At 43.0% G+C, this 15,570-nt stretch overlaps 1 protein-coding gene across 13 annotated transcripts in view; it reads right to left on the bottom strand.

The window, feature by feature from the left end:
* Positions 1 to 1,003: 1,003 nt before the first annotated feature.
* The window catches only part of TIAM1 (TIAM Rac1 associated GEF 1), a 194,497-nt gene continuing 179,930 nt past the window's right edge, over positions 1,004 to 15,570 (bottom strand). For 11 of the 13 annotated variants that reach the window (XM_028727009.2, XM_028727005.2, XM_077927300.1 and 8 more), the window contains 9 exons: positions 15,341 to 15,449; positions 13,531 to 13,710; positions 12,398 to 12,516; positions 11,166 to 11,274; positions 8,799 to 8,857; positions 7,689 to 7,791; positions 5,648 to 5,735; positions 5,042 to 5,214; positions 1,004 to 2,099 (listed from right to left, as the gene is read on the bottom strand). In XM_028727009.2, coding sequence (XP_028582842.2) covers positions 1,615 to 2,099; positions 5,042 to 5,214; positions 5,648 to 5,735; positions 7,689 to 7,791; positions 8,799 to 8,857; positions 11,166 to 11,274; positions 12,398 to 12,516; positions 13,531 to 13,710; positions 15,341 to 15,449 — 1,425 coding nt within the window. In that variant the 3' untranslated portion in view covers positions 1,004 to 1,614. Of the gene's footprint in view, positions 2,100 to 4,992; positions 5,215 to 5,647; positions 5,736 to 7,688; positions 7,792 to 8,798; positions 8,858 to 11,165; positions 11,275 to 12,397; positions 12,517 to 13,530; positions 13,711 to 15,340; positions 15,450 to 15,570 lie in introns of all 13 variants that reach the window. The other 2 variants (XM_028727008.2, XM_028727010.2) reach the window with 2 other exon arrangements.

Genomic DNA, 15,570 nt, shown 5'->3' on the forward strand with positions numbered 1-15,570 from the left:
TTGGGGCAGGGGAGCAATCAATAAGTACACTGATATCACAGAGGAGAATAATAGGAGGAGGTCAGGTTTTTTGGCCACAAAATGTTCATTTTTTCCTGAGCCCTAACTTCATCAACCACAGAGGATCAAACTCATCCTAGATGCAGACTGTCTATTCCAACAGAATTTACAGCAGGGATTAATTTAACCCTCTTGGTTTCTCAGCTATTTAATGACATTGCTAACTTAATTCCAGTCTCAAATATGTACAGCTGTCCAGTTTTATATTTATTTTACAAAAAGGAAAAAAAAAGATTATCCCTAAGAGTTTCCAGTTTAGAATTATACTATAAAACCAACATCCTCAACCCTTTCTAAAAGGGTTGCTTTACATCCTAGAGTTGGAAGGAAAACACAATCTCATGCACTTTTCCTCGGAAACAAGTCCTGCTGTGTCAAATGAGACTTAGTCCCCAGCAAGTGTGCATAAGATTGCAGGCTAACACTGTAAAATTCCCATCCCTTTGTGCCCTTGCATTTCAGGTAAAATACAAAAAATATCTTTTTCAAGTGTTAAATTTGGATCTCTTTTTCAAATAAAAAAAGAGTTTGGCATTGTTATAATTTTTTTTCTTTAATGTAAAACTAGAACTTCCAACGTTGACATTAAATCAGACTAGCCACAGACCAAAGAGAACTCGGCACAACATAAATTCCAGATTTCCCCTCACACATTCCTAAAATATACATAGTGTTGCTGGATCCAGAGATCCTCCCTAGGTGACAGTAAGCTTTGTGAATGCTACTGTGTAGAAGTACCTCCCATGCCAAACAAACGTTTGGTGTTGTCAGTACTGATCACTTGTGAAGGGATGGGAGAAAGGGGAGCCTGGTTCTGGTTCCTCCCCAAGCAAGTGACTGGACCATTCTGAGCTGACAGCCCCAAATATCTGTTCAGCAGTGCATGCGCAGTGCAGCTCCACTCCATGCATACCCCTGGGTACTGAACGAAAGATTCCCCCCCCCCCTCCACTCAAACGCCAACCGTGGCATCCCATAAATTAGGGAAGTCCATGCACTGATGTCCGCTTCTTGGCATGGAACTCCCTTGCTGGATGAGAGTGAGAAATGTTGACGTTTAAGGGGGATATAAGAATACTGCAGCCTGAAAGACTTATTCCTTGAAGCTTCCTTGCTTAAGATGAACCCATGATTGACATGTCACATATACAATTTGTTTGCTGCTTGTGCTATCAACTTAAGCAAATTTGATGCATTTTTGTTTTGTTTTTTTAAAAACCACATACACACAACCACAGCAATGTGTATTCTAGTAAGATCTATGCATCCCATTTCAATATGCAGCGCCTGATTAGTTTCGAATAAATAAAGCCCTTGGTAATGTACAGAGAAGGACTCAAGCTCATTCCAGTTTGTTTTGCTCCCCCCTCCCCTGTTATGCATTACCTTAAGGGAAACGAGAAGGTGGGGGGGGGGGAGGCTGTGTGGTTTCAACCAGTTTAGCTGCCATAACTGTATGTGCAAGTGTGCATTCCATAGGGTCATTCTCCACAATGTGTAAGGGGTGGGTTGGGGGCACATCTATGCCTACCATCTAATGAGAAAGTGGCAGCTCTAAAGCTCAGTGTTCAGTTTCCTTGGTGGTACGAAATCTTCACGGCGGACCCAGATGACCTCTTCACTGTTGCCTTCCATGCTGCCATTAATTCCAGAGAGAGCAGCTTGCTTCTTTAGCTGAGTCATTCTGGACGCATGCGTCCCCAAAGCAAACCGCACTTTGTCGCCTCGGCACGACTGGCTGCTTGTAATGGAAGCTGCCTGGAGCTGCTCCTGAAGTTCTTTTTCCACCATGGTGCTCCGCAGAGGCTCGCAGTATTCTTCGTCGTCACTGAGAATGTCGGTTTCTTTAATGTCCTCTTGCTCTTCGTACTGGCCGAGGTCAAACTGTTCTTCTACCCAGCGGTCAGTGTCCTTGTTGTTGGAGGCCTGCTGGGGCTCTTTTTCGGGACTGCTGGCGAACACGGCGTCTGTATCAATGGTAAATCTGTTTCGAGCCAGCCTCCTCCGCCGCCTCCCAAGAGACTTGCTTGGGGCAGACACTGTATGCACACACAAAAATAAAACCCCAGATGCTTTTACAAACAATTGGTTACAAAACACTCCCCCCCCCCCCAGAATTTGGCTTCCAAATCCTTTTTCATAATTATATTAGTCAAGGGTCAACTGACAAGAAGAAGGGTGGGCAATTTTTACAGCAACGTTTTCTGTGCAGGCAACTCGAATTTTAGACAGTTTCTGGGAATTATAAATTTTGCCAGTGACCTTTGAGAAATCTGGCCTCCAGCAGCTCCTCACACTAGGATAATGGATCCCATTTTGTCGCCTAATTGTTTGCTTTTTGTGCCAGGGCCATAGTGACAAACAGCCAATCCTGTATTGTGGAAAGGGTGGTTGGTATTTAATGGTCCTCTATTCCAGTGTTTCCCAACCTTTTTTGGGCAAAGGCACACTTGTTTGATGAAAAAAATCTTGAGGCACACCACCATTACAGCCCCGTGACATCAGCGCGCAGCGTCACGCCGGGAGGGAAGGGCGCCGGGGCGCTGCTGCTGCCGCCGCCGCTACCGGCAGGCATGGGCCCAGCTGAGGCGGCGGCGGCTGTTGTGGTGGTGGCGGCGATAGCGGGCGGAGGAGGGGGCGGTGGCGGGGCCGAGGTGGCCGGCGGCGGCGGGGGAGGCGGTGGCGGGTGGAGCAGGAGGGCGGCCGAGGCCGGTGAGGGAGTAGGGTTGCCCGGGGCTTGAGGAGCCGTCGCCGGGAGTTGCTGCTGCAGTTGTTGCTGCTGCTGCCGCCCGGACATGCCGGCCTCCTCCTCGTCCGCTGTCTCGCGCTCCTCCCTTTTGCGCGCGCTGCCCCGCCGCCGCCCCATTGGCCGGGTCCTGTCAGCTGATTCTGTGTTATTTCCTGTGTGTGTGTGTGAGGGGAGAATGGAGAGAGAAACCTCGGCACCACCACCGTGGAGCCGCCCCCGGCTCGACGCGGATCCTCTCCGCCGCCGCCCCGCTTCTCGCCGCCCGACTCGCCCGCCTCCCTCCCACGGCACACCAGGCAACGTCTCGCGGCACACTAGTGTGCCGCGGAACACCGGTTGGGAAACACTGCTCTATTCTTTGCAGCTCTATTTTAGGTTGGGAACCTTTTGTCAGCCTGAGGGCCATAACCCCTCATAGGGAGCCTTCCAGGGTCTGCCTGCCAGAGATGGGCTGGGCAAGAGGCAAAAATGGCTGCAGTAGCAGAAGCGACTCTTACTTTTGTACATACAGTGGGTTGCATTCTAGCCATGCAAAAGAGGTGCAGAGCTACGCTGGTGAAGGGTGTGGCCTGACGGAAGGACCGCAGCTTGCAGAGAGTTCCAAAGGCTGGATTCAGAGGCTTGGCGTTTGGCCCGCAGGCTTGAACTTCCCTGTTCTAAGATCTGCTTTGAGGGGAAACATGCTTTCCCAAGAATTCTGCATGTCTTGCAGTGAATGCCATAAGCTTTTGATGGGGGGGATGCACTTGTGCACCCAGAAGGAACAAGCAATGGGAGACGCATGAAGAAATGCTGTTCAGTAAGATTCCCTGACACATGCATCTCCCCTTCAAACTTCAGGCCATTCACTACATGACAAATGGTGTCCATGCTCAATACGTCTCTGATGAACTGAAGCAACCAAAAATGCCCCGTGTGTAAATGCAGACCACCCTACTTTCTCATGTCTTACACCCTCTTTAAGGTTTCAATGAAATGGACCAAAAATATGTATTTAAGGAAGGAACCAATTTCCTATTCCTTAATTGTGAGCTTAAGAGGGGAAAGTGAGTTACGGTTATACTCTCCTCCCCAGAAGCCGCATAGCACAGGCTAAGTATGGATCAGATCCAGACACTGTATGGAGCTGATATTGAATAGAGGCTAAAGAAGACTGTACAAGTCCATGGATGTATTTCTATTCCAAAGGAGAAGCAAACCCATTTGTTCATTCTCAAGGTCCTCCCAGCAACTGTGTAGCTATTCCAGTACAAGTTACTTGCTTGTGAATTAGGCTCAAACCTAATTCTAAGCTGTTTGATACTTAACCACCAATCAGAAACACCCCCAAACCTGACATCATAAAGTTAACAGTCAGGTTGTAGAATTTTAAAGTGGAGAAAAAGGCAGAGCATTACACAGTTCCTGCTCTCTTGAGACAAATGTTCTGCTATTTAGGAACAAAAGGAGTCAGCAGGAAATTAAGGGAGCTCTACAGCAGAAAGCAAAAGGCCAGTTTGTTTTTCCTCAGCACTCATAACCAGGCCTCTGAGGTGCAGAGTCTTGCACAAAAAGTCCTGCTGTGAATATTATTGGTCTGTTACAAAAGAGGTAAAAATACCCAGGATACACGGTTAATTTTTCACTTAGATCCAAGATGAAAATCCTGTAAAGCTCCATATTTTGCTTTTTCTTGAAGACAGCACAGCTTTTCTTCTCTTCTCCCCTGTCCCACAATCATACGCTTTCCAGTTTGTTAGTTTGCTGAAGGTCAACTGATAATGTGATAATGCAACCACCTGCCCTAAGTCATGGGAAATGCAGGTAGTCCCCACGCCCACCCCCAAAAGGCAGCCTATGAAATAAATAAAAGATGGACTCAGAAGCTGAAAAGTCAGCAATTTCTCTCTTGCTTCAAGGTCTACTACTAAATTGTGTAGGCATGGATCCACCTTACAAGGGGTCTTCTGAGGACAGAGACACTTGCCTTCCTAAACGTAAATGTCTGTCTATTGGTAACACATCTGATGGACTTGTAAAGAACCCCACCTGGATAACTTTCAAGCTTGAAAGGTTCTTGCCAAAGTACAATCCCCCACACCCTGAGCAATGTGCTTTTAAAGGAAGAGTGAGATTTGAACTCATGAGGAACATGAAAGCACCACCACCATTTTGCACAAATAAAGAACTCAGGTGTGTCTTACAGCGGTGGTTGGGTTACCGAGATCTTGAAAAGCTGTAACCCTACAGTACCTGCCCTGTTCATAGCTGGCCTTGCACCTTTTAAAGCACTCAGTCTTTTTCCTCCAAAAGGAACATACTGCTGGGATGAAGGCAAACTTTCAGTTTTAAGAAGCTGCCTTCTGTGCTTGTCGCGTAATATTGAGTGAATAGACTTCAGAAAGTCCTTCCGATGATCTGGGGAACTAGATGAAAGAAAGAAAGAAAGGAAAAAGGGAACACAAGTAAGGCACCAAGCTAGCAAAACTGTTTGCATTTGCATTATATTTATTTAGCTTAATTTGCTGTATAATGTTGCAAGCTGCTGTACAATCTTAACTGAGTTCACCCTCACAAGAATCCTGTCAGATCAGCCACTGTTCTAACACTAAGGAGCAGAACAATGTCAAGGCCACAGAAAGATCCTGGCAATGGTCAGAATTAAACCCAGGTTTTCTAGTTCTATGCCCAGCTTTCCTCAACATTATCTAGTCCTCTATCTAACTATTGATCTGTTCATTCATCTTTTGTTGGCTGCTCTTGGCTGTGGCTTTCAGAGTGGCTTACAATAAACAGTAACAATAAGCTTCATTACAAGAGTCAAATATATTTGTATATTTAAAAACAGCACTCTCTTACCTACAACAAAGGTGGAATGACCTCTCTGGCCTGCCTTCAGACTCAGATTTCACATGAACAATCTCACAGACAGAATTGGCCTCTGCGTCTGGAAGGAAGATAAAAACACTTTAAAAAAACCCAGTGTTTTGAATTTTCATGGCTACTATGGCCATCCCCCGTGACTCACAAAAGGGAGAGCTATGCAAGATTCACCAGGACTGTGTGAGCATCAGCTTCTAAAGACTGCACCAAATGAGAGTTTGGGTACTTCCAGAGGAGCCATGGGCTGCACAATCCACATTTTAAAGCAAAGAGAATGAAATAAGAGCCAAGGCTACTCCTTTGGGATGATCTCTTATTGCTTATTCTGTGGCTTCAAGGGCAACATTGCCAGTCATAAGTTGTACTCTCGAGCCTGCATGTTACAGCACAACAGAGAAAAGAATTGTAGGCTCACTTGCCACAAAACTATTCCGCTATCTGTTTTTAGGGCTTCATGCAGCTTCTCTGCTTGCTAGTGGGCTTCCAGCTGTTCAACAAGATTCAGCTTTCACCGGAGTGAACCTAACAACTCATACAGCCAGGCCACATGCAGTGCACACCAGCAGCGCATATTAGGAATACTTGTTTCATGCACTTCAAAAAAGTGTCTCTCTATTTACTCTCCATGACAGCAGTTTCTGGAGATCAGATCAGACAACAGAATTTTTGTAGAACGACATGCAGAACGACAAGACAAGTGAGTTGCAATCAAGGAAGGACCAGATGAACATCAATGCTAACCTAAACCACCTTCCAAGTTGGAAACACAATCTGGCAGCTTGAGGTTTAAACCTTTCTTTATATACGTAGGAAATGAACAGTGGTTTGCTTGTTTTAATGGTTGGTCAGCAACATGAAGCCACTGGTTAAAAGGGATTGGGAATGCTCTGAAATAAGAAAAACTAACATTGCTATAGCATGGGACCCAGTCGGTCCCAGCAAGTCTTTTGAGTGACTCAAGCTCAGCATTGATCAACCTCAAATAAAGCTGCCTTGCATGCCTAAACAAGCATTTCACTGAACATGGCAAATGAGGCCTGGGATCATGGCAGAATGATTCATTCAGTGCTCAGAAGAATGGCTTTGAGTGGCTTACAGTATATTAAAGAAATCAGTCACAATACTCCATCAAAATAAAAAATTTAACAGGCAAAGATTTAAGCAATTTCCTCTTTTAAAATTAGTCAAAATTTAGGCAATGGTTTGCTGACATCTCTCACTTATGTGGCGGCAGCAGGGAGGCCATCCCTGAGCAAGATGTCTCAGCACCACCAAGGTGTTACCACCACCAAAGAAGCTCTAGAGTTAATGGTGAACCACTGCAATTAAATGGCAGGATACTCATAAGAGCCTCCTCAAAGGATCTGAAAGCACAAAAACTGGGGAGGCTTCCTTCAGTACATAGGTCATGTGGGACATTTAAGGTTAAAACCAGAATAATGAACTGGAGTCAGAAAGAAGTAATTAATCCATGTTTTTGGAGTGATATTGTATGGGTTCTAAACTCATGCCAGTTTAATAATTAATTTTGGAACCATGGTAGTTAACTTTTTTCAAGGGCAGCCCACACAGAGTTCACTACAGCAGAGCCCAAGCTAGAGATCATGTGTTTCAATTTCAGGAGAAGCTGAACAGCCACATTTGCTAAACCAAAAGGCATAGTATGCTACACAGTTGCTGTGTTTTTTCAGTCTTTAATTAGATTTTACATCAAAGAGTCTGTTGAGGTTATTTTCTCTTTTTCTGTGTTGTTGGAACTTGCTTTTATTTGCTCCATTTTTTGTATGTATGTTTTGGTACCTGCCTTGAATATTTAGAAAAACACAAAGGTTTTTAAGTAAGATAAACATATCGTGGATGTTGGCTCATATCATGGCTCTATGATCTGTATTGTTTTCTTGGTACTGTTGCTGCGGGTTGGTTTGTCATGACCTTTGGCTAGAACAACAAACTTACATTGTAGTAAAAAATAAATTAAAAACAGATCCAAACACAAAGAAAAATGTTTGCTTGCTACCTGCGCTTGCCGGTGCCCGAACTTGCAGAGCTTCTAAAGGAATCATGTGACGGAAACGGAATGGGTCTGAGTCTTCGTATATTGAAGCCCTGTGTGATCCTCCCTATATAAGAGCGGGGAGAGAACCATGCCTATTATTATTTTTAGAGCACTGACTTCACACTTGTGGTCTGAAATATCCACAAAAATAAAGCTAATGAAACTCTTTCCTATGAGTGCGTTTTCCCTTTCCTTTAGCAATCTATCTCTGCACATTTCTTAAGAAATAATGTTGCTAGCCAGCACTGCATTCAGGTTTCTTTCATTCCACTTCATTCCACTAGGAATGAAAGGCAATCACTCCTCTGTTGACCACCTCCCTATCCCACAGACCTGAGAAAACTTTAGGTTCAAATATCTCACAAATACCATGTGTCGGTTTTATTTTGCAATGTGTTGTACTGTTCACAGTATACTGTTTGCAGCTTCTTCCAGATCTGGGAACTGGTAATGACTTATCAAAGTCCACTCAGCTTCTCTCAGCTAGTAAAGTACTAAGGAAGTTTCTCAATCTTTTTCAACCCGTGCCCCGTTTTAACTAGCATTTAAATCCCATACCCCCTTCAAACCTGGCTCCCCTAATTATTTTATTTGCATTTTCAAAAGGATTAAAACACTCCTGACCCTCCAATTTACAATAGCCCCCCCAAACGTCCCTCCACATTTGAGAAACACTGCACAGCACAATGCAAGGTGTGCAATGCATTGTGTAGTTGCTGACTGTGTCCAACTGCCATATGAAATTGAGGAGGGCTGCTTAATATAAGCAACAGTTATGCTCAGTTCCTTCAAAAGAATTGGGGTGAGGGGCACTGTCCACCTCAAGTTGCCTAATGCTGTACTAGACGGGCCATTGATCTGATACAACAGGGCTCTTCCTGTGTTCTTGAAGCCAACAAAAAGATGCCTCTGGAGTCCTTCAAAGACAGTCTGGCTTCTGCCTCCACATCCCTTCCTGAGAGGTGACTTCACATGTGTGACTCTGACTATCTACTGGGAACTGCAGGGAAGTTTCAGCATGTGCCAGTTTTAAATACTGATAGTATTATTTACTGTAATAGAATAACTTACCAATTTTTTCTTCTGTTTGGAGCCATCTTTGTAGACAAGAACCACAGCAGTTTTGAATACTAGAGAGGGACCAAAATATAGAGAAAACCAGTAATTTGTAGTGTGAAATAGATTGTTAAGTCAAAGGAGTGGGAAAAGGGGAGATGGATACATCCCCAAGTACATATCCCATGTGCCCAAACAACTAAGTTTATGCTTGGAAATTTCAAATGATTATCACATCATCATCATTTTATTATTTATACCCCACCCATCTCACTGGGTCGTCCCAGCCGCTCTGGGCGGCTCCCAAGATATATAAAAACATAATAACATTATCATTGAAATATTTTACAATAAAAAACATGGGAAATACTATACATATGTAATGCTAATACATTAGCTTTCAGAACTAGTGATGGCAGGGGATTATGAATGCAAAACATAAAAGACATAGCTTATTAAAAATATGAAATAATTTATACTGTCTAGAATAGATGCTGGCAAAATCAAGTGTCAGTACACTGTACACCCCCCACCCCAACTGCCACAGATATATTATTATACCTTTGCACGCAAGTATTCTAAATCAGTGGTGGGCAGAGAATATATCTCAATCTACTGGTATAACTCTGATTGGTTTGCAGTAAATAGGCATGGATTTCTGACTTCCCCTCATCCTAACATTACATTCCTGAAATGAAGAAAGATTAAGGTAAACAGGAATGGGTTTGAGCATGGAAGGAGTGTGAGCATCATTCAGCTCTGATATTGAAAGCAAATTTATGGAATTTAATACTAAATTCATGTCTTTTGCATTAGGCTCTGGTTGGTGGATCTAAGTAAGGGCTCTAATAAAAAACGAAGCACATCTCACAAACCTGAAGTCTGCCCACCATAGTTCTAGATAATAGCTTTATATTAAAAACATTACAGACACTTAAACTGGTTATCATCAAACTACATATTGTGGGAATTATTTTATGCATTATAATGGGATTACTCCAGAGCAAGCAGTTTAATGATTACCAGTTAATTTTCTTGATTGAATAAGGTTCCTATAAGCAATCAACATAATAGTAGCTCATATATTTAAAAAGGACAAAATTCAGTGAATAAAGTCCCAGATATCCATAAGTTACAAAGCCAATGTATTACTTCAAAAGAGGTTTTTTAAAAATCCATGCTGTTAATCTTATTAAATTGTCATGCATTCCTAGTTCATCTGCAGGCAATTAATTCTGCCACACTGCTGTGCTAAGGAAAGGAACCAGCATCAACATGTACATGGGAGTAAAATGTAGGCCAATAGCCCTGATGGATCTAAATTGAGGATGGAAGGAGAAACTGGTTGATCATGGTTAGACACCATTTTCAACCAGAGCAGACTGGGCTCCTAAATTTACATGACTGACACGTGAAGAGTAATTTTCAGGATGTGCTGATTCAGTTCAGCCAAAACCTATAAGTTCATGGTACCAATGCCTAAGGGACACGGGTGGCGCTGTGGGTTAAACCACAGAGCCTAGGATTTGCTGATCAGAAGGTCGGCGATTCGAATCCCCGCGACGGGGTGACCTCCCGTTGCTCGGTCCCTGCTCCTGCCAACCTAGCAATTCGAAAGCACGTCAAAGTGCAAGTAGATAAATAGGTACCGCTCCGGCGGGAAGGTAAACTGTGCACTGCTCTGGTTTGCCAGAAGCGGCTTAGTCATGCTGACCCGGAAGCTGTACACCGGCTCCCTTGGCCAATAAAGCGAGATGAGTGCCACAACCCCAGAGTCGGTCACGACTGGACCTAATGGTCAGGGGTCCCTTTACCTTTACCCATGCCTAACCTACTCACAATGCAGAGGCGATTTCATGAACTATACATTCCACATGGCAGGAGGAGCAATTTTGGTGCATGGAAGTCCTGTGGCACAACAGACACTACTTTTTTTAGGGGAAGATACTTTTTCTTGCACTTACTGTTTATTGCTAAAGTAGTTCACATTTAAGCACTAGCCTGGTAGTCCACCCCTAGCAGCAAGGACTCCTATGCAGGCCAGATATGCAGGGATAGAACACTCTGCCCCTCCCCTTTGCTTAGCATAAAAGCCAAGCAGACTACCAGAAGAAGGAAGCCCCCTCTTCTGTGCCCAGCACCAAAATTTAGCAGGCTGCTGCAAGAGGGACACAGCTCCACATTTCTCTTCTGCCAGGCCCCAGCACTGTTGCAGGCTAGCAACTTTTGTGGGCTTATTTGCAAGGCTGTGTTAAAGCACTAACCTGGAATGGTAGGAGACTCCCCTGGAGCTGTGACCCCGGAAACAATCACTGGCAAATTCTGCCTAAGTTCTAAATGAAAACTATCATTTGCTTTGTTTTTTGGGGGGAAAGCACATACCAAATGCTGCCAATTCAGGTTCCTTTTTCCACTTCCCAAGCGATGTGGGAGGATTAAGCCAGATGACTGTGGTGTGCAAAAGTAAGTCTCCCATAGAAAGATCTGCAACCTGCCAACCAGAGAAACGCAGACAGAAAAGAAACGTCAGTGTGCATTTTAAAAACTGGTTTCATAAAATTATCGACACTGAAGCATGCAGGTGAATTCTTGTAGTGGGATTTTAAAATGATGGCTTTGCAAGTCTAAACAAAAGACATGATTCAAAAACTGCAACGTGTGTCAAACGAAGGCCTGGAGGAGCAGATCTGGCCCCTGGGCCTGAGGTTCTCCATTCCTGGCCTACTGCAGGCTGTACTCCCTACCCCAAATGGAAGAGAGAAGATGCACTGGCTGGTGCTGAAAAGCAAGGCATGTGAATTTCATGTCCTCAGCATCAGCTGATGCTAGGAACAAGACAAGCAGTTCCAATTTTAGGCATTCCTAGTATATTTAAGATAATGTTTTTTCTTTGAATGATGCATGGGTAAATGTAATCTAACATAAACCAATGAAACCCATACAATTTATTGGCTAAGATTTCTTTGAATGACAGCCGTAGTCCTAACAATTTCCATTTTCAGCTTCCAGATAGGCTTTCTTTACAGGTATTAAACATTACTTTCAAACGTACCATTGGCCACATCATTGTTTCGAGGAATATAGGCTGAAAGCGAAGGAAAAGGAAACAAACCCAAGCAGCCTGGATATATAGATAGGGCAGTCATATAGTGCATGGGTTGGATAGTTATGCATTATTTATTTAATTAAATAATTAAATAATAATAATCAGTTCCACAGAGGCATCCCAAAGTGATTTAAAATATAACAAAAATATAAAACAGGCTTATATAAAAGAGTTGCATATATAAAAACAATTACAACTTATATGTAACAGTTTCAGACAAGAGACATAAAATCAGTTTAAACCCAGCACAGATATCATCTGGGATAAAGATCTCCTTTCAGAAGGCTATATATACCATACCAACACAGTACCTGAACCAGAATTTATACAATTGCCACCAAAGCGTGTCTTCTGGAGTGTATGTGTTGTTTATGCTTTGTGAGACAGTGCAAGAAAATAGAACTAACAATTAGAAATAAGAGATTAAATGCTTAAGTCACAAAAGATATATCATCCTTTAAAAAAAATAATCAAAATATCTTCCAAACTATCAAGAACATGCCCTTACCTCTTTTTTGTCTCCTGTTTGCTCTGCAATGAGCTGGTCAAACACAGCACCATATTCCTCATGGATTTTCTGCATTTCATTAATATGGCTGGCAACTTTGTTCATTGTTTTTATGGCCACTAGAAGAAGAAAGGCAAAGAAACAGAAAGCAATGAGAGCAGAGATACCAGACTGCATTACTATCCTTTGGGAGATTTTGTCTGCATTACATTTCTACTGCATTTTTAGAATATATAGACAATTGTCCTTGTGCTCTTGGTTTGCAACATAACACCTTCCATCACAATGTATTTGACCTGCTGGTCGGGAATAGGTTATTCTTTTTCCTGCGTTATCTTTTCATTATGTTCCTCAGTCTGCAGCAATGCTGTGATTTATCAGCCAAACAGGAGAGTTAGTTCAGGCTGGGCAGAGTGTGTGAAGGAGCAGTGATTAAATTTGGACTCACTGAACTACAGTCTTGATAGTACTGAGGGACAGTAGCTGTGCAATTTTATCTTTAATGAATCACAACCAGTTACGCAGCCATGCAATGCATGCTATAGTACTGCACATACACCATTTTTATCTACTCAGCAACACATGCAAAACTGAATGCTCTGCATGTGTTGATGCAACAGCATGACCACCCACCGGTGTGATCAATTACAGAACAAAATGTGCAGGTGTTGCCCTGTGTATGCACTCCTAGAGACTATCTTCAAGCACATAGCTTCTCAGTTAAGATCCCTAAAGTTTCCAGGGTGGGTTGACCTTATCTTTTCTGTACTGCTTGAAGGGCTTTGGCACATCTGAGAACATGCAACAAAACATCCCTTTATCCCTACCCCACATCTTCATAAGCAGGGACCAATTAAACCTCTAGGTGCAGGTTCCCCACATACTTTTAGTTATATGAACTCCTTTCAAGAGTTACAAATGTGGGTCACCTTGTAACATGTTAAGTGGCTCTACAGAACACAAGAAGGGCCCTCCTGGATTAGACCAAAGGCTTACCTGGTCCAGCATCCTAGTCTCCTGCAGCTGTCTGTGGGACACTTGCAAGTAGGATGCAGGAACATGTGACAAAAGCAAATGCGTAATAAAAACTTGGCACACGTTAAGCTTTAAAATCACACTCAATATCAGCTTACCGTCCAGGTGATAATGCTCTTCACTGTCTGCATCAGTGAGGGCAAAGAGTTCTTTCAGCAAAAGAGGGTACTTCAATATCCTCTGGATGGGTTTGATGAGGTACGACTCTAGCGTGGACGAGTGTTGTCGTCTGGGATTCTGAGCATCCAAAAAAGCCTTAAATGCAGTGTCTGTCTTAGCTAAAGGATTGGAAATAAAAAGCAACTCTCAGGACATGGCGAAAATGTTTCGCTTCATTTTTTAAAAAAATATTATTACGTATTATTTATCTACCACTCTCTCTGCCTGAAGGTACTCAAGGTGGCAAACAATATACAGATTTACAGTAAGATGGATATTGTTAAGTTTTAAGGTGTAGCCACCACCCATATGGTTTGTGGGGTGACAGATTTCACAAGAAAACAAGAAGGCAGGTGATGAGGGTGGTGGGGAAAGTGGTGAGAAAAATACCCAAAACTCAAGCATGGAAATATGACTTCATGAAAATGGATACGGAAACAGTCAGTTGAATGATGTGCCTATAATGGAATCAGCTGGCATGCACAGGGTTTGTACAGGGAGGTAAGGGAGTGTAAATTTGCACATGGACTGCTTTTTTTTTTTTTTAATCCACTTGGAAGGCACAAGAGAAAAGTATTGTTGGCTGACAGTATTTGAAGATTGTGGTATGCAACTTCATGGGCAGGTCATTAACAGAAGGCCTCTTCCCTTCCTAGGGCTTGCTCCCTGGAAGAGAGGGGGGCTGTGGCACAGTGCTAAAGCAAACGCTTTACCTGCAGAGAGGTCTTAGGTTGAATCTCAGGCATTTCAAGGCACAACTAGGAAAGACTCCTGCCTGAAATCCTGGACAGCCCCTGCTAGATGGATCAATATTGATCTAGATGGACCAGTGGTCCAGCTTCTTCCCTGTGGTTTCCCATCAGATATTAAATACTGTATGGCATAAATGATTACATCCTCCCAACGCCATCTGAACTTCCTTGGTTGCCAGAAAGCTGATTAACATTATATGTCATATAGATGAAGCAACTCTCCATCTCCTCTTCTACCTAGAGCTACCTGCCTCATCCCACCCATAGCACCAGCCAACGCATACTCTATGTACACCATCTGTGATCAATATTCATATGGACTAGCATGAAATGGCTCCCTCTTTGGCCTCCCCCACTTGATATGTGCACAGACCTGAATGCAGTCCAGGGATCAATGGATCCCTGTGCAAAAATACATTACACTACAGAACTTGCAACTTCCTCTTCCACCCACAAGTCATTCCTGATAAAGATATATATGCATTATGGATATGCAAGCTGTGCTGTAAAGGAGCCATTTCCCTATATACATAAATATTTCACAGGAAACTTCTGTGTATGATTAATTTTGCAGGTAGCTATAAAAAAATAAAATACTCCTCTGGAGCTTAAGAAGATGGAACTGCCTTTCTATCTAGTTTGTTTGGGGAAGAGTTTGCTGATACAAGCACCCCAGTTTCCAGAAGATGAATTACTTAAGCAAAGAGAACTCTGAATAGGTTTGTTACCATCCAATATACAAGAGAAAAAAAGAGAAAAAAAGTGACACACATATTGTATCACTCATCATCCTGGTATTAAACCTGTATTAACAGTTTTGAAAGACCTCAAAAGATCGCACAGCAAAATAATCCATGTCTGTATTCACAGGGCTACAAGCACATAGAGCTCTAGCATTGCCCAAACCCTGCACGTAGTGATGCAATGTTACAGCTTGAGAGAGGCTACCAGACAATTTGAGAATAAGGGAGGTATGTTGCGTTCATATAGCTCTTACCTTTCACAAGAACTTTTGGAACTTTTGTATGGCTGGCACAAAAGGCACTGTAGAGCTTGAAACGATCAGCATAATAAAGGAATGACCCACCCAAGGAAAATAACACTTTCTAGGATCAAGAGAATGGAAAGCAGAGAATTTTAGCTGGTTTGTTTGTTTTTTAATAGTGCATTCAGACTTTCTATAAAGTATACAATACTTTTTCTCATCCCTCCGCCCATATCATACGA

The sequence above is a fragment of the Podarcis muralis genome, chromosome 4 (genome assembly GCF_964188315.1).
Source record: "Podarcis muralis chromosome 4, rPodMur119.hap1.1, whole genome shotgun sequence".
NCBI lineage: Eukaryota > Metazoa > Chordata > Lepidosauria > Squamata > Lacertidae > Podarcis > Podarcis muralis.